The 23,384-nt window shown below is 36.4% G+C and overlaps 1 protein-coding gene across 11 annotated transcripts in view; it reads left to right on the forward strand.

Annotated features, from left to right (window-relative positions):
* The window catches only part of AGTPBP1 (ATP/GTP binding carboxypeptidase 1), a 77,629-nt gene that overhangs the window by 50,509 nt on the left and 3,736 nt on the right, over positions 1 to 23,384 (forward strand). For 8 of the 11 annotated variants that reach the window (XM_065045842.1, XM_065045846.1, XM_065045845.1 and 5 more), the window contains 4 exons: positions 1,434 to 1,563; positions 1,910 to 2,041; positions 3,704 to 3,880; positions 9,390 to 9,550. In XM_065045842.1, coding sequence (XP_064901914.1) covers positions 1,434 to 1,563; positions 1,910 to 2,041; positions 3,704 to 3,880; positions 9,390 to 9,550 — 600 coding nt within the window. Of the gene's footprint in view, positions 1 to 1,433; positions 1,564 to 1,909; positions 2,042 to 3,703; positions 3,881 to 7,624; positions 7,927 to 9,389; positions 9,551 to 23,384 lie in introns of those variants that run through there. The other 3 variants (XR_010468952.1, XM_065045848.1, XR_010468953.1) reach the window with 3 other exon arrangements.

The raw sequence follows: 23,384 nt of genomic DNA on the forward strand, positions 1-23,384 counted from the left end.
CTGAGTCTTTGCATCTGTTATTTAAAAAAAAAAACAACAAAACAAAACTAATCCCAGCAACATACAAATGCAATCTACTTAATATAAAAAAACCCCCGCTTACAGAATTGCTAGGATTTTTCCTTTTTTTTTTTTTGCTTTTTAAAGGCAGATGCATTATTCCATGAATTTCAGTTTTATAAAATACATTTTTATTTATTCATGGCTGATAAACATTCCTATGTGATTTGACAGGGCATTTTAATTGTCTCTTTGAACTACAGTCTTAGGCAGGTATAGTGTTACATAACAGCACAGCTTCTTTGAGGAAAAACTGAACAAGTTCGTGGTTCTCATGAAAAAGAACAGTCCTTGTATCTGATAAAGCTTTTTATGTAATTTTTCTCTTTCTTATATTATAGTTTTTAGAGGATGTTATGGAAATGGCTGTTGTGAAATGTTATTAAAAGGGGGAAAGTTAATAGGTGTGCAAGAGAAAGGGTAAGAAAATATCCTGATTTAATTAAAGTTATTTATGGTAATTCTTTCACTTGCTACCACCTTTCTTAATAAATTTAAGGGATATTTCAGAACCTTTTGATACTGTGATAAGTAAGCATTCAGAAGTCTATATTTCCTTGGTCACAGGGAATTCATATGATATGGAAATTCTGGGATGGTGGATTTACAGTTCTTTCTTATGTAATTATTGATGGTTATTTTAGAAGATTTTGTGAACAAAATAATAAAAATCGAACCAATTATGGATTTTAATGAAACCCTGTCTTTATATATGTAAAAACATGTGTAAAACATAACACCTGGAATTAAATAATTCTGAATACAGGCGAAAGTTTAGTACAGGGACAATTAAGAAATCTGTCTAAACAGACACAATCTAAAGACAAATGTACCAAATATGACTGTGTGAACACAAATTTCTGCAAGTTTAAAGTTACTGCTGATAATTGACTGAATACGGAGATGATGTTTATTTGTTTGCTGTTTCTTTGGTTTCTTTTTTTTCTTTTTTTTCCTCACAGCTACTTGTCTCCTAGCAACTTCGTATTTCAAGTCATAGATTTCTGGTTGACGTTAGTTTTTGTATTACAGAAGTCAAGACACCAAAATTGTCAAGATAGCATATATTCGAAATTACTGATTTTGAACTAGAAGTTGAATAGAAGTACAGCACTTCTGTTTCAACAGCAATTAAGCAAGATTACAATTGACTTCATATAAGAAGCTACTTTATTTTTAGGTTTTGTGTAACATAACTTAAAAAACCTTAAACCCTTCCATTGTTTGGGATGTTAGAAAGCTGAAGTTTATTGCTTACCAGACTCTTTCCAAAAAAGCAGTGGTGACAAGGAAAACTTGAGGTGGGGGGGAGGCTTATTTAAAAGTATGATAATACAGACTACATGATGCGTTTTTCCACCCCCCCACAATAGCCACCGTTGCTCTTTAAGTGGAGAAGATTTAAACAGGCAGTGGCAAAATCCAAATCCAGATCTGCATCCCACTATTTACCATGCTAAAGGGTTACTGCAATATCTGGCTGCCATAAAACGTTTACCTTTGGTGAGTATATGTGTGTAAGCAATTCTGAATCTTTTTAACGTTGTCTGTGTAGCTAGTCTGTAAAGTAAACATTTTAATATGATCTTCTAAACTGTGCCACAGTTAAATTTGACTTGGAGAACCAGTCTTCTGCAAACCTTTAGATCTAAACCTGTCTCATTTGCTAGGGTAGAAGGTTATACCTTCCTGAGATGAATCCTATGTTTTCTGTCTTAACACACGAGTAAGTTATATAGGTTCCTCATTCTTTGGAACTTTCAGTAGTACAAATAAAAATTTTTATTTGTCTTTCTGTTACTTTTATAAGATGTTAATTCTGTATGCCTTGTTTTCATTTTTATTGTAGGTCTACTGTGATTATCATGGTCACTCTCGTAAAAAGAATGTATTTATGTATGGCTGCAGCATCAAAGAGACAATGTGGCACACAAATGTTAATGCTGCCTCTTGTGACGTGACGGAAGACCCTGGTTACAGGGTAAGTTTGACATTTGTACCTTTTTCACTTGTAAAATATATGTATTTTTTTTCACTTTGTAATATACTTTTCAGATAACTTCCTGATATTATTCTGTGCACATAGTGACCTTATAACATAAGAAGACTTACTTAGAATGAAATATTTTTGGTTCATGAGTGTACTTGAAAGTATTTTAAAAAGCTTTAAGCATTGTGCACTAATACAGCTAAGGATTTGATGCTAGTAGAGTGTTTTTTTGGGGGGGCAGGGGTGTCTTTGTACAAATATATGCCTTTTTTTTTGTTCAACATTACTGTTACAGTAAATACATGGAAAGTATGCTTCTGTGCATTTACAGTTACTGAATGAAAAAGAAGTCATTTAAGCATAGCAAACAATATTCTAGCAGCAAGAAAATAAAAAACTGAATTGCTCTGGGAAATGCCCATTTCTGTGTATGGAAATAGGCAAAGTTCCTCTTATAAAGATGTGTAGTTAAGACATGTGCCTGTAATATATATATATAGATAACAAACTTGCACAAACAACATCCGCTGCATTGTATAAGCTTTCAAAAATGCCGAAAGATTTTAAGAATTGTTGCCTCTTTATTCTGTGTAACTCCACTGCCGCCTTGTGGCAACTGCAAATCTGTGCAACCTAATGCCTCCAAAGGCCGTGGTTTTTTTGAGGAGATGCAGACTTGAACTTGAAAAGCATGTGAATGCATGTTAAAGCGCTTGCTATGCACTTGTGAACGTAAATGAGTACAGATGCTTTCAGATTTTTCTCAAGTCTTGTTCACTTTTACAAAAATTCTCTCTCTCCTTGATTTTCTTGTGTCATTTCCTGAATTCTGAATCTGGTGCCATTCGTGGCTGCTGCTCCACATGTTTATGTGGGGTTTTGTCACCTCAGCTGCACTGTCGCAGTGCGCAGAAGACAATACTCAATGAGAGTTGTGGGGAAAAGCCTTGGTTTCAAAAGGTGAACTAAAATATTTGGGCAAGCTTACACTAATAATGGTATATATGCTATTGAAACAGTGAATTCAAAGTGGTCATGTGATTTGGCTTAACTGATGCAAGTAAAAGCTGGAGAGAATGTAGTCATTTAGCATTAGTCAGATACATACATTTGCAAAATGGTTTCTTTTTCCAAAGCCATCGTGTAAACAGTTATATTGAACTTTGATTCATGTTCTTGAAGTTAAATATGCACCTAGTGCTTTGCTGATTTTGGATGAATTTTATGTATTAATAAAATACTACCTGTGTTAAATCTGAAAATTGGATTGTTGAAGTGGTCTAAAACTGGATGAAATGGAGTGTGTAGTACGCTTAGTTTAGCAAAGTTATCTCAGTGAATTAGGAGGAGATGGTTATCACCTGAAGAATTCTTCTGTATCCTGCTTCTTACCCACGTGACTAACACTCTGTTTTAGTGGTTGAAGCTGAAATAGAGGATTTTAGTAAGCAGGAAATGGCAAACTTGTTGTCACTTGAACACACTGGGTTTTGAAAACTCAAGATGGAAAAATGTTTTCATTCCTATTCTTTTAATTGAACTTGCAGAACAATTTTCTGATAACAGTTTGTGATTGCATATTCCCTAAGTGTCCTCCTGCTTCCATAAGTGAAATAAAATAGTCACAGTATTTTCAAAATTCTTGTCCTGCAGGCACTCCCCAAGATCCTGAGTCAAACTGCCCCAGCATTCTGCATGGGCAGCTGCAGCTTTGTAGTGGAAAAGTCCAAGGAATCAACAGCACGAGTTGTTGTGTGGAGAGAGATAGGAGTACAAAGGAGCTACACAATGGAAAGCACATTATGTGGATGTGACCAGGGCAAATATAAGGTAGGAAAATATAACCATTAAACTGTGCTTGCTTTATAATTTCTTCCATTTGCATTGCTATCTTGTTCTATAACCACACATGCTTGCTTGCTTTAAACTTCTAAAACTCTTCTAAGACCTGTGTACACTAATGTTAAAGTGAAAGTACGTATTTTACAATATCATAGGTTGCAGAATAGTCTTCATCTGTCGCTTAACCCACCCCACAAGTATGTTCTGTGTATTGGCTGTTTTAACAAGACAAATATTAATTATTCCTTGTAACACATATAAATGCATGTAATAAAAAAAATCAGAACTGTTCTTTCCAGTAGATTGTTAAAATCACTAGCAATAAATGTCAATACTAGAATAAAAATTTCTTTACATGCAGCAATTTCGGACTTCACCATGGCAGTTCATGGTTCTTCAGCAGATATTTAGTAGTGTCTCTTACAGAATTTTCCTGTGTAGCTGCAGAAACAGGCTCATGAATCAAAATACTTTCAGGTTACCAGGACTACAAATTACCCATTTCTGAAGTCATCATAGTTGTTTGTGTTCTTGACTTCAAACTTGCTTTCAAGTTGTCTCCTTCCAAAGTGTTAACAGGGCTGGATATTTGAAAACACGTGTTGATTCAGTTTGTAGTATCTCACTAGTAAAAAACTTACTTCAAATAAAATATTCTTGGGGAAAAAAAGGAGAAAAACCACCCTAATGTCCGATCTTCAACTTTAGTCACTGGGTTAAATTTAGCTACAAATTGAAGCAAGTTTTTAAAATCAACATTCATGGAAGAAGTCACAATTCCGTCTGCTTGAAAATACAATTTAGGAATGCTAATCAAGAAAATGACCACAAGCCTCAAATAAGGTTCTTCACAAAAAGAGAATCACAAGGCTGGGATCAAGGTGTGTGGGGCAAGCAGGCAGGGCAGGAGCAAAAAAGTTGGAATATATATTTAATGTATTAATGTATGCTGCAACACCCATGCTTATCTCACTAGACAGAAGGGATACAGATATTTTGGCAGGTATTTCTGTAACTACTACATGAATAAGTAAGTTTTGTGAATTAACAACAGAAACATTCCTGCTATTGTCAGAATATTCTATTATTCCTCAGATAATATCATTATGGAGCTTTAAAAAATGATAACTCATCCAACTTGCTTATTTTGAAACTTCCAGAATATTCTTAAACATGAGCCTTCATCACTGTGGCAGTGTTGCTGCAGAAAGTTCTTAAGAAAGGTGAATTGAAGATGTTTTGTGGACAAACTTTCAAGATACTTAACCTGCAAAACCCTTCTTCAGTAAAGAAGTAAAAAAAATGGCTGAATTCTGTGGAAAAATCATTTACTCGGAAGAACATTCTTCTATGTAATATAAGCTAGCTGATGAGATCAAACTGCTGTTCTGACATTCATTTTATTTGGAATAAAACAATTTGTGAGGTCTTAGTCATCCTGTGAACATGCAGGAAGATTTTTCATTTTTTCTTCACTATGATAATGCTCAGACTTATTAAGAAGATGTATCCAAGAGGCCAAAGTGACTAGACAGGACAGGAAAAGAGAAACCTTTCTCCAATGAGAAGGTCAAAGACATGAAAAGGCACAGTCTTTTTTTTTCTGATGGAGAGAGCGCGGCAAGGAACTCTGTGAATAAACTTAGGAAATACGTCATCTAATTAGTACCACAGTATGTTATTTTGAAACACAGAGAGGAGTCAACCTGTAGAAATTTCTTCCCTTTCCACTTCCCACCCAAAAGGACATGACAATTCAGATCTGAGGGTCTGGGCTATGTATCATCTAAAGATCTGAAGCACTTTTCCAGTCTTATTCTGGTTTGACATAATCGCTGAATTTTGTTCAAAGCACAAAGAGTATTACTGAACAATTCTGTTCTTTGTAGAAGAAATGCTGAGTCTTTGCAAAAGCTGGATAATATCAGAACCTCATTTTTTCTTTTTATTCTTGTTCATTTTACTCAGAGGATTATGCTAGACTGTGTCCAGCCAGGAAGCTGTTGAACTGAAGTTAGCGATTCTTACCTGAATTTAGGATTCCTGGTGACAGAGTTATTGCTGGAAGCAATCTTATTTTAACTGCTTGCATTGGGCCTTTGTAAGAGCAGCAAATGTTAGTCATCTGTGATTCACGATATTGAACAGCAAACATTCAGGTGAAAAGATGCTCCAGTATCTACTATAGAGGGATAACTAAGATGCTAGACAAAAGAACAATTTTTTAAATAATTCAGACCACCTGACAACTGAAACCAGTCCCTTTCCTAATTGGAGATTAATACGTTTGAGGGTATTACTGAATTTTTAAGCTAATCAAGCTTCTGTTATCTGGCAATTTTATGATGCACATGAAGAGAATGCTTTAGGAGACAAGAATTCAGTCAATCAACTTCATCACCACGATTCTTCAGTCTCTGGATTTTGAGTTCTCAAAAACAATCACATCTTTGTAGGCTCTGCTGAATAAGAAGGCAGAAGAACAAGATGTTATACTGTCTAACTGACTTCTCCAAATCTTACTATGGCTGTTTTCATTTATGGAGTACATATTACAGGAATATTCCTCTCAACTTGAGGTCACAGTCTGTTATGCCTTTGTTTTCCATCTTTGCTTTCAGGTAGCAACACCTCCATCCCTGGAGGTGTTTAAAAGGCATTTAGAGGAGGTTCTTAGGGACATGGGTTTGTGCTAGAGTTAGGTTGGGTTGTGGTTGGACTCCATGATCCTGAGGGTCTCTTCCAACTGAAATGATTCTATAATTCTATGATTCTGTGAAAGTTCATCACCAAGATGCTCCATTCACGTGAAGATGTTTACATGAAATGTTTAGTAAGGAAGACTTCAACCAGCCATCCAAAATGTTACTATCTAGAAGAAAGATAGTCATATAAAATATAAAGAAAAAGGAATTAAATTTTGTAGTTTTTTTTTTTTCTTTTTAAGAGCAGCTACTTCCAGGTAACTTGTGCTTGAAATAAGTGATTGTAACACTTAAGGAACTTCAATAGGCCACAGTTAGAGGTACTAGAACAACAGATGAAGGTGATTAGAAGATCAAGAAAGAGGACTGTAATTAAGGCTTCAGTGAAAATTAACTTCACCTCAGGTCTCTCATTTAGGGCAATTCTTCATTATTATTTCCTGAAATAGAATTTGTGTCTCTTGTTTCTTGGAAATGAAGAGATTTGGCTGATGGAAGGATAACAATGGATTAAGAAATTTGGTATTTGACAACTGTGTGGTACTGCATTCTCCATTATGATTTTAAGAAATTAGAGAAGCCAATCTAGACTTTGGCATGGGCTTTTGCCTACCAGTATGTAGACCCTTCAGACTTTATCATCCAAACATTTCACGTTTATCCACCTCCAATATGATCCATTTAGGTCTCTCTGCAGTTACATCCTCTTTCTGCTGTGTTGAAAATAGCAGCCACGGAACATGCACACGCTATATATCTTTCTAACAACTCTCTTTGCACTTTCATACTGTACTCTTGCCCTTTTTCGACTTAAAGCCACTCCTATTACACTGTCTGTGAAGAATCTGCCAACTAACTATAACTTCTTCAGCAACAGATGTAGACAATGATTGGAAAAGTTTCTGAACCATCAAGTTGTGCACGTTAGTAATCTGTGTAACAGTGAAACTACTGTTACCCTTCTCCTTCCTCTTCTGCGTACTTGTTGCCTCTTGTCCTTAATGTTATTTTAATCTTTTTGGGGCAGGGACTGTGTCTTCCTGTGATTAGCGTAGTGGAGCCCCAGCTATGATTGGGGTCTTCGAATGTTAATGACGTGCAGACAAATACAAAACAAAATCAAAAAATTGGCCTCTGTGGATAAGGTACTGCACTGGGAGTGAGGAGAACTGATTTCTGTTCCCAGCGGGGTCAGTGACATGCTGTGAGACACTGTGCAAATCGCTTCAACCCTCTCTGCCTACATTTCTCCATCTGTAAAGTGAGGATAATTCTTCCTTTATTAATAAAGTGCTTTGAAACCTACAGCACAGAAGCATTATAAAAGAGGTAAGTAGTATTACAATTAACAATAATACTCAAATATCCAACTCTTGTTCACTGCTAACAGGTTTCTTCTGCATCATTTGTCTGGAGACGGCACTGTTTAGAATAGTGGATGTAACTTTAGCTTTTTTGTAACTAAAAGGCACCTTCTTTATGAAGAGTACAGAGGAAAAAAAGAACTCACATGAAAAATAAAATCCAGCTTTCCATTTATTGTGTTTGTATCTTTAAAACAGAAGTACATGAAGAATGTACAGACTGTACCATTTCTAGAGCAACATAACACTTTCTTTTAAAACTTGCATTTTAAAATACAGTGTCAGTTTGGCAACATATACGTGTCTGGTTTTTAGCTTTTAGTAAAAAAAAAAATCCTACTCCATTCTTTTGGCTTCGTGTATTTTCCTACTTGGTGATTTAGCTTCAATTCCTGGTTCTTCGGGTTCCCTGCTTGTTTTGTCAAAACTCCTTTTAACTACCCTTTACCTTAAGAGGTTTAGGAAGTTCCAAACTAAAATCCTTTTAAATTCTCCTGAGATACAGTATTTGCAAAGGGTGAGATTGAATTGGGTTGTGACATTGAATTTGTTAATGTATGTACAGTCAATACTAGCCAATTCCATAATTGTTCAGGATCACTCTGGAATATCATTCTCTTTTCATAAAGTAGTTGAGGTCAGAGGTTCTGTCCCTACATGTCACACTGCTAAATTAGAAGTGTAGAATTGTCTGATGGGAGGCTTTATCACATAAGTAAATTTGGAGAATATTATATGATTTCTGCCTCCTAAATACTCTTTGCAGAGGAGAATGCCTTGATATGTCATTCAAGTTAGAAAACAGCTATGGCTCTTGATACTTCGTTATTTTTAATTACTAAATGAGTGAATAAATGCTTTCAGAATTAACACATGTAGCTTCTAACTCATAGGAGTGGAAGAGAAGTTTGTGTGAAGGAGTAACTTTTTTGCCTTAAATAGCCTTATTTAGGTATCAGAACGCAGCAATTAGCTTGATTACAGCTACAATATAAATTAACTCATTTTTTCATTCTGATGGAACTTACATTGAAGAATCTTATATTTGAAATCCCTTTTTATAAAGTTTGTCTCAGGTTTTAAAAATGATATATACTCGCAAACTTGGACACGATCTCTGTCACTCTACCAATACCACTGGGTTAAGCCCTGTTAATATTGATGTGCTACATGAATAGACCAGGAAGCTCCAAAGAAATGTGAATGTGTCCAGAAATGTCCATTCAGCATTAGAGGAATCTTGTAGTTATTCTCTGAATTTTTACTGATACCCTTTCTGTTTACTCTACAGTTATTATTTATTCTGTCTTTAAAGCAACAGTGTATATTAAATAAAATAACAATGTGCTTTAAATAGTAATTCTACAATATATGTGGGTCCATCTGCATGTACCTAATTTGTATTTTTAAATCTTATTTTTAAATTAGGGATTGCAGATAGGGACAAGAGAACTGGAGGAGATGGGAGCAAAGTTCTGCGTTGGCTTGCTGCGTTTAAAAAGAATGTCCTCACCTTTGGAATATGATCTGCCTTCTAGTCTGTTGGATCTTGAAAATGAGCTGATTGAGTCGAGCTGTAAAGTGACAAGGTAGTACACATTTATTATATTTACTTCTTTTTTTTTTTTCAGGAAAAAAATCCATTTCTCAAGTGAGGTAAAGATTCTCTCAGAAATATTCTTGTACTCATCAAAAATCATGTTCATGTGTTGTGACCTGTTAGTGTAACAACAATCTGAATATATATATATATATATATATATATATATATGAAATCTATTGTGTTAATTCAACTGCTTCAGACTTTTGAAGAAAACTATAAATATGGAGTTAGACTCTGTGTCACATTTGTTGCTGGGATAAAAACTGGCAATTTTAATGCCATCAGAGAGTTATTATATATGCAGTATAACTCAGTAGGTCTTAGGTCCCAATTGTCTCTGAGAACATTTTTATTCTTACTGTCTATAGTATTAAAAATGTAATAACAGTAATAACAGTAATAACTGTTAAGTTTTTCTTCCAAACTTTTTTTTTTTTTTTTAACTTTTTCCCCTTTGGTAGAGATCTATAACAACATTTAAAGAGTTTAAGATGTGAGATAAGGTTTGGGTCACAAAAGAAATGTATCTGATCAGTAGCAAGCTTATTAAGTTGCCAGTTCTAAAGCTCTAGCTAGGCTTGCAAAAGTATGTGTAGTATTGCTAATTTCCTTTCATATAATTCACTGAAATAACCACATGTGTCACAGAGGAACCCCAAAGCAACTCCAAGCAAATAATAAGCTTAAATCACCTTTAATTCAGAACCAAAACCGCAACCAAATTGCAGAAACCAATGCAAGCTGAAGTGGGGGGTTGGGAGGTGAATTCCAAATCAGTCAACACTCCGGCAATATTTAATAAACTAGAGGTTTGATATACCAGTTGGGGTTGTTATTACTGTATGACCACACAAGACCAATGCTCCACAGTGTGCACACACTCACAGAATTACAGAATGTTAGAGATTGGAGGGGACCTTGAAAGATCATCCAGTCCAATCCCCCTGCCAGAGCAGGAAGTATGAAGTCCTGGGGAGGAACAATTTCATGCACTAGTACATCCTGGGGGCTGAAAAGCAGCTTTGCAGATAAAGGCCATGAGGGCCATTCTACATTGAACATGGGCCAGCAATGTGCCCTGGCTGCAAAGAAGGCTAATGGTATCCTGGGCTTCATTAGGAGAAGCGTAGCCAGGAGGCTGTGGGATGTGTTTATTCCCCTCTCCTTGGCACTGATGCGGCCACACCTGGAGTATTGTTTCAGACTCTTGGTTCCACAGTACCAGAGACTTGAACATCCTGGAGAGGGTCCAGTGGGGCGCCCTTAAGATGATGAAGGCACTGAAGCATCTCCCATAGGAGGAAAGGCTGGGAGAACAGAGACTGTTAGTCTGGAGAAGAGAAAGCTCAGAAGGCATTTTATCAAGGTGTACAAGTACCTGAAGGGAGGTTGTAAAGAAGAGAGAGCCAGGCTCTTTACAGTGGTGTCTGGTGACAGGATAAGAGGCAATGAGCACAAACTATAGAGGAAACTCCATTTAAGCATGGAGGCAAATTTAAGCATGGTATATACATTTATGATGGTGTTATGTATTTGTTGTGAGGGTGCTGAAACACTGATACAAGTTTCCCATGGAGGATATGGAGTCTTTGTACCTGGAGATATTCAAAAGCTCTCTGGATGTGATCCTTGGCAAGCTGCTGTAGGTGGCACCATGTGAGCAGGGCTGTGGGACAAGATGACCTCCAGAGGTCCCTTCCCATCTCAGCTGTTCTGTGCGAAGGGGCGGTCTTTAAGTCTGACCTCAAAAGACACTGAGTGCTGGTGTTGTGGTCAGCTTCAAATCGGAGTGCTAGTTTAGGTAATGAGAATACGAGGCTTTAACATCGTGATCTAGTTGCATTTCTCTCCCTCAGAACTTTCACAGCCAAGCTACTTGTGCCTTAGCATTTCTGCCATATGTTCTTTAATAATTTTGTAAATACAAATTCATCCATAAATACAGGCTGGCTGTAAGACAGTTTCACTTGACAGCTACTGTAGATAGCCTCTAAACAGTAGGCATGTGTTGCTTTCTTGACTTCCTTGTGTGCACTGGTGCAACATGCTGAACTTCAAAATTTAATATTGACATGTTATGCCTCTTTATAATACTGTCCAGTTTTTTTTTAAAGTTTTACTTTTTTTCTTTCATACGCAGCTACTATTATATGTTAATAAGAGTATATTTTTCCCATTCAAAAGTGTTACATCATTGTCAGTTTTAGTAGAACAAACATTCAGTATAAATGTATAGTTTTATATACTAAACTTCAGTTACAGCATTTTGAATCAGGATGTGGTTGTGAGTAATTAATAATCAGGGTGAAATTGAGAAACAGATCCAGATTTCCACATATCTTGATACTAATTGCTGCCTCAGATACAGAATCTGTATTTTATGTTGTCTCTCTGGAGAAAGTTAGCATCCCAGTTCACAGGGAGTTAGTGGCTGTCCTTTGGCAAATCATTATGTGCTGGGTTTCTCGGCTTGTTAATATTACTCATGATGGAGTGGCCTTAAAATAGCACCTGTTGAATTGAGGAGTGTTATCCATGAGTCCATAGTATCTGCTAGAGAGCTAAAGACATCAGAAACACTTTTGTGTCAGAATGGGATAAAAAAGGATGAGGAGTCCTGTACCAGTCATCCTTCTAATACACCGCTTTACATGAATACATGCACAAAAAATTCAGTTCTAAGGACATTTGTGAGTGAGTGAGTGAGTGAGAAACGTAACTATAGTTCTTGACCTTTCCTGGGTAGTGGGGGGGCAGAAGCAATTGGTTATGTGTTAGCACTCTGGTTAACTGGTCTGCAAACAGTAGATGATTAGGTGCAGTTGTGTTAAAGAAGCACTGGTGCCTGGCTTAAATGTTGGTGCTAGTTCTTATGTTAAACTAAGAACAGAGTTAATGTTTTCTAATATTTTTGAACCTTTCAGTAGATCAGCTGTCAAGGTTTAAGACAAGGCGGCAATAAACCGTGGCAGACGCTCCCTGTTATCCCCTCATTGCCTGCCACCCTTCCTTTAGATAGGAAAGATTATAAGAAAGATAAAGAGAAAGAAAGAGAGACTTAGACTTCAAGTTGGAGAGTTTTAAAGGATTTTACTAATGCTACTAATAAATAGACAGTATATGTATAAAATATACAAAACCAATCTCAAGTGCTCGATGTGAAGTTGGCGTCACTCCAGCAGCAGAGCTGGGTGTGCGGAGCTGGCGGCTCCAGCAGGTGCAGCTCAGGCCCCTGGAAGTCATGGGTGGGACTTCACAGCAAACCGGAACCTGGTTGCAGGATGCAGGGCCTGAAGGCTGTAGATCACAGGCAGACAGACAGGGTCCTCTCTGGATGCCGGCCATGGTCGAAGAGAGAGCGATCTTCGTGATCACCCTCTTATATAGGGGGTATGACGATTATGGGATGGAATACTTCCGTTGGTCAGTTCTAGTCACCTGTTACATCCACCCCTCCTCAAACACGCCGCCTCTCACTACAGAACTTGGGAAAACTTATCAGTATTTTCTTATCTACCATAGTAATAAATCTAAACATGAGCTTCTTCAGCATTCCATTGGTCTCTTATCAGCACTGAGTACAGCATCCTAGGAAAAATATTCAGGCTAAAACTCAGAAAAGTACAGCCACCTAGAAGAACTTAGCTGAAAGAAAAATCACTAAAAGAAGAACCGGTCTTGTTTTTAACAAAACCAGGACATCAGCACAGTCATTTATCGAGAGATTTTCTACTTTCAGTGAAACTAAACTTTACAGTAAAGGTAGTGGTTATGGTCTGATTCTGGAACAGTGTTTCAATAGTTAGTCTGCACACAAGTTGATCAACTTCTTTGAAAACCTCTTACGTACCAAAATGAGTTGCATGTAAACTGCATGTAAAGTCCGACCATGCTGGAGATTGGGAAAACTGCTTCTGACTTAATTTATGCTTTGTTGGTGGAAGAGAGGGGCATGGGGACTGTTTTATACTGGATTTACTGAAAGCAATAATAACAGACTACTGCAAAAACATAATGTAGTTGACTTAGCACATGTGAGCATAGATGAAAAATAATATGAGACTCATAATAAAGTAAATATTATTGAGACTGTACATGGAATTGTTTATAATCCTGTTCCGTGAGGAAGGTAACTGGTACTCAGGAACTTAAAAAAACAGGAAGGTTCGGTCTCCGTCTCAAAAGACTAGGTCATGAAAATTGCAAAAGTAATTGTACAGCAAGACAAATTGTAAGTTGGAGAGGGATCATTGAATAGCTTCATTCAATGTTTTGAAACTTAATTTTTATATAGAAAAAGTTTAAAAAAAGTATTTTCCCCTAATCTAGAGCTTTGCGTGTTACACTGCTACAGATGGTGAAGGGTATTAATGAAATGCTTCTGTGCTAAAGAAATTAAGCTCATGGAAAAAATCAGATTCTGTGCGTGGTTAGAGTTACATTTTTTTATCAGATAAGGAACATTGACATAGGAAGTATTGCACTTGATGGAAGAAATATGTTAACACTTTAGATTTTGCTAATGTCTGATAGCTTTATATCTTAAATTTAGTAAGTATGAATCTATTAATATAAATCTACTTTAATAACAGTAAAATAGATAAATATGTAGCATAAAGTGAGAAAATAGGTACCTTGCTCTCAGTGCATATTTATAGATATAAAGTATTATACTTTATAAAGTATGTGAGATTCTGTGGTGGAAAAACTAAACCTGTAAATTCCAACAACTTGTCTTTAAAATGTGGCATTGAAACTGAAATATGCTATGTATTTGTACCTGACTTTATACATTCTGACCCCATCTTAAAAGTGATTTGCTAATCATAATGATTTATACAGAGACTTAGTTAATTGAATTAAATGGAAATGCTTTTTATTTAAAAAGTGGAAGTGGAATCAGACACTTAAAAGGGAAAGTTCTTCAGAGAAAAGTGCAGACTGTACTCCTGTCAGTTTCATTACTGGAATATTGACCTAATATCACACTGTCCCTTTTTTTCAAGGGTGAATTTTCTTAAACTTTATGCATAACTATGGCAGCCTTATGTACAGCCACTGATTTGTCTGTACCTGCTGGTTCATTGTCAGATAGATTTGTTTAACCAAAATTAACTAAGCAATCATCTCTAATTAGAAACAATGGAAAATATTTTAGCACCTAATACTTAGCCTGGCAAAATATTTCTCTAGTAAATCTAGAACGATATGAAGAGATAATTTTTTTTATTATTACTGTTGTATCCTTCTGAGACAGAAATGACCCATGTCTATGCATAACAGACATTTGCCGTGCGACTAACTGGGTTGATTTTTTATAATTTTATATCTGTGCAATGTGCCTTAGAAGCCATGTGTGTACATAATTTTTTCTTAAGCAAGAAACTATAATTTTGTTCACAGTACCGCCATTACTAGCAATAAAAATGTCTTATAATCGTATATGTTTGCACATTATCTTTTTTTATTCTTCGTAAAGGGATTGTGCTGGTTTGACTGAAAGTGATTTAATTTTCTTCATGTAGTTAGAAACGTTCCTTTTTTGTAGCTGGCACGGTCGTTGTTTGGTAATTTGTACTGTCTCAGGATGTACTGGATGAGGAAATAGTAGACACGTATTGCTGAGATCTTTCCTTCTCAAAATGAAAGCACGAGGAATACTCAGTTTTTAACAGCCAAAGTATGGTTCAGCATGGATTTCCGCCTGGTCTTTCATAGTTTGTTTGGGGTTTGCGGGGAGGAGGAGGTTATGTTCTATTGAAGCATATTTTTGTATGAGCACTGAACAAGTTTTCAAAATGATGCTCTGTTTCCCTTGTACAGTGAAAAAGAAGACTGGACACTTCTTCTAGATGTTGCAGTTCACTCAGGTTCCGTAATAGTAATTTTTCTTGTCATCTTGGGGTCTGAGAGGCCCTCCATAAGTTTGCTAGAAGGCTACAACTCATTTCCTTAGATATACAATGAGTACCAGCTCCTAGTGACACCTATTAAGGCTCAGCAAACTCTTGAGCTCTTTTTTCCGCTTCGCAGTCCAATGATAATGAAATGTAGTGAAGCACATGGTTGGTATTTCTAAGTACCCTTACAGCTGAAGCACGGAATTGGGCTACCTGGCTGCATGAGACCTCACTGCTGTTTGGAGGAAGTGTTTGCTTGGTAGGGTTTCCTTTCTGCCCTCCCACCCCCATAAGGAACTGTCTGCTTTTTCTGTGCAGCAGAAGTCCCTCTCTTTGTAATTAACAGAAAATATATTTTAATTTAATTTCAGTTATCTCTTATTGCTTTAAAAATAGATTATTACTTACACCTCTTGAAACATGTATGCCCAGTCTGTGCAGTATGTGGTCCGTTTCTCATCCGTGTATCCATTCAATCCTTATATCCAAAGTGCTGAAGTTTCAGTGTTGTTGCATGGCTCTAGGCAAGATATTAAAAATATCTATCAGCTGAGGTATGTATTTATTAGGTATCTGTTCACTTGAGTGCTAGGAATATATAAAGAGCCTCTGTTTAGTAAAATTTATAAAGCTAATTTTTATTTCTCTTCAGAGGCAGTCATGGATCAGAAGATAGTCACGTAATTCCTTGCTTTATATGCACAGACTTGCACTCCCATTATTCTATTATAACAAAAGTACTGCTTATACTTTCCTTGTACTTACATGATTCACAGTTCACTACTTAACATTAGAGGTGAATGAGAAGCTACTCACAGAAAATGCAGGTAGAATATTCATTAATAAGAAGTATGAAAGAGTAGTTTTACATAGTGGTAATGTCTCTGTAATATTAGAGTAGAGCAACAAAATGATTGTAGTTATTTCCTTTATATTTTGGATTTTACTGATGTTGCTTCGTACAAAACCACAGTTTTAATGCTTCAGAGCATAAGCAGGCAAGTTTAAACATTCAAGACTAAACACACAGAAGCAGTTTGAGGGTTTCTCAAATTCATTTTAGTTGTGTTGGTTGTACTTAAAATGACCAAGTAAATGTTAATATTTTAAAATATACCACCTGTATTTCATTACACATAGGCTGAGTTTCCGTGAGTTCATTTTGAACTATGTCTGAAACATATTTGACTAAAGAAAAATAAAGCAGTAAGTAGATTTATTTCCCTCTGGCAGTGCACTTTAACATTTTAAGTGATGAATTAGACACTTTATTTTTCTTTAATTATTTCAAACCCATTTGCCAATGTTTCCTCCCAAGTTCCAAATGGAAAAGATTAAACTAAATGTAATACTGATCTTGTCGTAAGAATTACAGTTGTTATGCTGACAGGTTTGATAGGGTCTGTATGCACTGAAACAAAAACACATGACTGCAGCCTAACTGTTAGGACTTACTGAAATTATCCTTTGCGCAATAACTTGACCTCTTTTTGGAAATTCTAGTCATTTCATTGATTGTTTTGAGGCTTATTGGTGTGTTCTAGAACATGGTGTATTTTTGTTTGTTAATTTCATTTAATTACAGCAGAGAAGCAGACAGAGCTTTTGGGACCCAGCATGTCTAGAAAATGGTAGAAAAAGAAGACTGCCAAAAGGAGCCGTGGGAAAGAAAAAAACCTGATAAAAATCCATTTCCTGCACTTAGTCTTACACTTGAGAATAGACATCAGACTGGTGGGGCAAGTGGTGGGGGGTACATGCGGTGAGAATGTGTCCAAGATTTTGCAAAGGGTCTTTCACTAGGCTGTCAGAAGGAAACTGGATTTGTCCTACTTTATTTTTCTCCCCCTTCATAACTCTTTAATAACTTTGCCCAAACATTTGCATACTGCTAATCCCCTTCACCTGGGAGTAAAAGTTTTTTGCATGCTACTCTCAAAGCGTTTGGGCTTTTATTTGCCTTCCTTCCAGTACCTTAGTTTAAAAGGAGTACAACTTAGTTTAAAAGAAGTCATTTTATGCTGCAACTTTTGTCCTGTTTGTCCCTTTCACAAGGCTGGAAGAAAAAGCTATCAAAAATAAGACCCAGAATTTTACTGGTGGGCCTGGTGGCAGTGCCCATGCACCAAGACCTTCTTCTGACCCAACTGGAAGTGATTTGTTTTGGTTCTGTGTAGGCTGTAGCATCAGAGTACTGTTTGACTTCTTTAGGGAAAAATAAGGAAACTAGTAATATAGGAGAGAAAACAAGTATGATGAACAAGTTGTATATTCTTCATACAGTCTTTCAAGCTTTTATTCCACTCCTGGTGGTATGATGCAAATATTAGTGCGGGCTACAGCCAACGATTGTTGAATCCAACTGATTTAATCTAGTTTTGAGTTTCACAAGAAGTATTTCAGGGCAAAAGCACAAAGAAAATGCTAATATTACTTTTTATTAAGCTGTGGAGTGAAATTTTGTAACTCCAAAAGTGAGGATATGGATACCCAGCTTTTTATGGCTTAGAAAAGAGTTGGACATGTTGTTCTTCTCTTTAGCTTTGGAAATTCCCTTGAGGAAATATCCTTACTACTTGGGAAAAACACATAGGTGAAGAGCTCCTAAAGGGGATGGCACATGTACCCGCATGTGTGAGGTGCCCACTGCAGCAGCATCGCTGATCCCTAGAAGACACTGTAGATCATAAAGGGAAATTAAAAGGAGAAGTATGGAGAAACAGTTCCCTTGTGATTCTTCCTGACTGTCTTTTCTCCTCTACAATTTCCCACCCTTGGAAATGTGGTTTTAAAAGGAATCGTTAGTTGTTCAGTTTTTTTCTCTCCTTCCTTTCCCAGCTCCTCAAGTAGCTGCAACTCTCCATAGTTTGGCAGGGAATATTTGTAATTTTTTTTCTTTCAAAGTTTTAAAATGTATATACTTCCCCTGTAGTCTCAGAAAACTGCTGATCTTGATGGGATTGAAATTGGTCATGGTTGCATCTGGCTTGTGCATTAATTTGTCTGCAATTGAGTCATATGGATAATGAAAAATCCAAGCATATCATTTGAGGGACAAATAAAATTTTAATTTGAAAAAATAAACCTATTCTCTAACATAGTATATTTTAATATGTTTGGAGCATTAATATAAATAAGAAAAAACATAGCATGATATTGTAATTGTAAAAAGTTGTATTCCTTCCTAAATGCAGTGTGTTCAATGGCAGGTGATGTAGAAAATACTTTTCCTTAAATGAAAGGGATGATGACCACAGTATTGTATAAAGTGTGTTAATCAGGAGTTCATCTTTTTACCTATAACATGTTGTTTAGGTAAACAAGTCTTCAAAACTTCAGGTTTTCATATTGTACTCTCTTTTAATTGCTGTGACTTCAAAGAAAATACACAGATTATGGCACCCCTTACATTACAGAACTGTAGTTGTGTAATAAACAACTTCTGCTAACCTGAGAAAAATAATGGTTTCCTTTAAAAGGAAAAGCGGGAGGTGTAGGAGTAGAGGAAGAGGAATTATTGAGCAAGTTAATTAGAGACAGCCCAAGGGAAAAGTTAGGAAATTAAAATCCATAGAATCAGCATGACGGCAGCTAAAAATATATTGTCGCAACATATGCCGAGGGTGGGGAGCGGCAGGGAGGCAAATAAAGAATTTGATTAAACAGCAAGAATTTTTTTCAGTTGTTTTGGTTTTTACATTTCTTGTGACCCAGCCTCAGCAAAACAGGGGTGTAATAATTACACTTTGCAGATTCATGCCAACCTTTAGAATAAAGATTGCTGGAGAGCTAAATATCCAAAGTTAACATTTGCTACATCAGAAGAAAACGTGGGAAGGCAAATGTACGTGATTTGTATGTGACACAGGTTTTTCCTTTGAATATAGAAAGTATTCGGATACCATTACATAAGGAATGAAGACTCAGGAAAGGGAATGTGAAAAAATAATGTTAATAATTGTAATCACAATATTTGTTTTCAATAATAAATTATTGAGAATCATGTTGCATTGTCCTGGAAGGTAGTAGAAAGCTAAGAAAGCTAAAAGGCAGTTATCAGAGCCAGTTTTGTGTTAAAGGTTTATGTAGCTTTGAAAATGACATAAGTTCACCCACTCTAATTTGTTCTGGTTTGACTGAAAGCAAGTTAATTTTCTTCATGTAGTTAGAAACATTCCCTTTTTGTAGCTGGCACCATTGTTGTTTGGATTTAGGTTGAGAACAACAAGAGAACACCCGGGACAGAGTTAATGTTTTTCTTAAGTAACTTTCCAGTGCGTTTGGATTGGAACAAAGAGAATGTAAGAACTTCCTGATATCTTAGTTGTGGCCCAGAAGCCAAAGTCTTTCTGGGCTCTCTGTCTGCAGGTGTGAGGCAGCGGGGAAGGCGGGCATGGATGGGGCAGAGCTTAACTGATGCCCAGGCTGATCAGTGAGGGTATTCCATACCATTAGCATCATGCTTTGTATTTCAGGAGAGCTGAATTTCTGGCTGGGGAGACAGGGACCATTCAGGTTCTGCTCTGTTTTGGTGGAGTTCCATTTGGGGCTTCCTTTAGTTTGCCCTTTTGTCGTTTTGCAGTGGCCTCTTTTTTCTCTCTCCCTGGGATCTCCTGTTTAGCACTCAGGTGCTCTCTCTTCCCAGGACTGGCTGCTCAGCACAGACCAAGCTTGTGAGGAATTGCATTGAGTATCTCTTTTATAATCCACTAGTCCATTTTATAGTTCCATTATACATATATATATAAATATATATATATATTTATATATATATATATATATATATATATATATATATATTACTAGTAGTGGTGGTATATTAGTACTATTTTGTTATTCTGTTAGACTGTGTTTATCTCAATCCATGAATTTCTCCCTTCCCTTTTGATTCTCCTCCTCTATTTGGGGGTGTGGAGGGGGAATGAGTGAGTGGCTATCATGGTTGTGATTGCTAGCTCAGGTTAAACTGCGAAGTAATGGTACTTTTCTTGAACAGAGAAAGTAATTTATAATGTTAGTTTTTATTTTATTTTATTAAATGGGAAATGCCATAGCAAAGCACCACTCCGTTTTGGTTGAGAATTTTGAATGTACGCATGCCAGAGGAAATGTCTGAAATGTGTTACATCAGACATACTGTCTTCAAGACTGCACAGTGACTGAACTTCTAGAAGTTAGGGGTATGCCTACGTGCTAACACAGAGGTGAATAAATAAAATAAATTTGTACAAATAAAAGTCTATATTTAATACATATACCTGTCTGATTTTCAAGGCATTATGAAGCAGGACATATCCTATGAACTGACAAGCCACTTTGAAGAGATGAACTGTGTGGTTTGCTTGTGTGTCCAGTTCTGTGCTTTTTCCTTAAAATAGGTTTTTTTGGTTGCTTTCTTTTTAACTGGGTCAGCTATGTGAGTTTAATTTCCAATAATGACAAAGAGTGGATAGAACTTTTAAAGAGCTTTACTGTTCTACATTATACCTCACTAACATTAATTTTTATAAGTGCCTACTGTAATGCATTAATATCCTATTGTTAGTGGTTGATAAAATATTTGTCATTGACATAGTTTTCTCTTTCAGTATTCAGAATTATTAGTTAATATTGGGCCAACATTCAGATTTAATAGCTCCATTTCCCATGAATTGAATTACACAGTCTATCCTGCAATTGCAGTGTGGATTCCTCCCATACAAACGCTAACAAATCAAGACCTGTGTGTTGCGGTTTAAACCCAGCTAGCAATGGCAACCACAATAGTCACTTACTCAATCCCCCACTGCCAAAGAGGGGAGAGAACTGGAAAAAGAAGGGAGAAACTTGTGAATTGAGATAAAACCAGTTTAATAAAATAACAAAATAATACACTACTAATAATAATCTTCAAAATGGAAAATAGAATATAAAATAAAAGATACTCAGTGCCATTTCTCATGAACCTTGTCCATGCCAAAAAGCCAGTCCCAGACAGAGCACCCTGGTCCTGAACAGCCAATCTGGAGGGTGGGGAGGAGCACAAATCAAAAAGGCAGAAAGGCCCAGAGGCCACTGCAAAACAGCAGAACAGCAAAAGGCCAAACTAAAGGAACTCCCAAATGGAATTAAACCAAAACAGAGCAGAACTGGATCGGGTCTCTGCAGCCAAAAAATCTGACTTTTTCTTAAATATGAAGCATGATGCTAATGGGATGGAATATTCTCACTGATCAGCCTGGGTGTCAGTCAAGCTCTGTGCACAGTGTGTTAAGTGATTAGAAATAGAAGTTGCAAGAAAGCTGTGCACTTGTTGGAATGTGATATATTTGGTGAAGTTCCTTTCATTTTGTTCTTTAAATAAATGAAACATTTAAACTTTTATTCCCCCCCCCCCTTTTTTTTTTTCTTAGAAGAAGTGTTGCTAGGTAGTGACTTCATAGGGCAGAAACCATCACAGGATGAAAACACAGAAAAATTGTATCCCTTTGCAGGTTCTTCCGCAGGTTCTTCCACAGGTTCTTCATGCAAAATGTGTATCCTTATGGTATATTGGGTTCCCCACCTGTAAAATGAAAGATGCATCTTACCAAAGATACAGGTTAATTTCCTCACTCTTTTTCTCTCCTAAATGGAAGCAGTTTTGTTTTGAACACCCAGTTCATTAACCGATGTAGTGGATTGTTGCCCTGGTTATAGCCTAAATAACCTTTAAAAGTTTTTAATTTTCTAGGGCATTCCTTTTTACATGGCTTAGTAAGTATGAGCTTGTTTACTGAACCATGATACAGATTGTTTTAAATGTAAATCCAGAGATCATGACTGAATTGAAATTTGGTGATTTATTTTCTTACTATTTTAGGTCTTCTGACCTTTTTTTTTTTTTTTTTCTAAGCTGGGCCTAACAATTCCTCTCATTTCTTCTCCCAATATTTGAATTAAACTGTCAACAGCACAAACATTACAGTGTAGCTTGTCATTGAGCCTACAGTTAGAGGAAGAATACTGTGAAAAGTATTGATATTGAGTAGAGATTGCACTGTGGATTTCTGATGGTCCACTTAAGCTCCTAAAAGACCTTTAGAAAGAAGCAGTGATTAATTCTTTTAATTATAAAGCCACAGCCAAGCTAGGCTGTTGTGTGCCGTAAGACAAAATCCGTCAAAATTAATATGCAAACATTTCTGCAAGTACCCTGTGATCTTTCTCAATAAGAACATTCTCACTGTTTTGTATGAGTTCTATATGATTTGATTATTAGGTAAAATGCATTACAAAACCTCCTTTGGACTTCACCTGAATACAAAATTACTTATGAAGTACTTAGGAATATTAAGTGCTTTTAAGCAGATAGCTTTTTATGTCCAAAGGTATGTTTGTAAAACTGGGTCTGGGAAACACTTATTTTTCTTTGTCCAAGGTAAGTGAGAAGATCTGAAATTTGTATTTTAACCTTTATCCAGTTAACGCTAAAGGTGTTAGTCCTCTTATTCTTGGAGGCCGTTAGTCAAGGGTATAGACCAATCTGTGGGCAGTGGCTCAGTTCCATAAATCCAGTGCCTCTGAGCTGCATGGTTTAACATAAACATTTAAAGTTTAGCGGCGTACAAGTGTGTGAGGAACTGAGATGAGTCAGGTGATTCATAAATGAACTTAGTTGTAGGTGGAAATGTGACTCCTTATTTTGTCATCTCTGAAATGTATACAGTATAATTGCTTACAAAACTTTTCTGTAAAATGTGTGCTTTAATAAAATACAGAGATCTCCCAAATGAATTTTTAGGCTCACATCTGGTTTTGAGTTTCTTTATACCTTATAGCAACTGCTATTTTTTGATGAAGTTGTACCCTTCTGCAACAACTTCTGATATTGCTATATTTGTATGAAGTTCTTACAGGCCATTAGTGTAGGTCTATAATGTGTAGCTCATTTGTCACGGC

This window comes from Columba livia, chromosome Z (genome assembly GCF_036013475.1).
Source record: "Columba livia isolate bColLiv1 breed racing homer chromosome Z, bColLiv1.pat.W.v2, whole genome shotgun sequence".
Lineage (NCBI taxonomy): Eukaryota > Metazoa > Chordata > Aves > Columbiformes > Columbidae > Columba > Columba livia.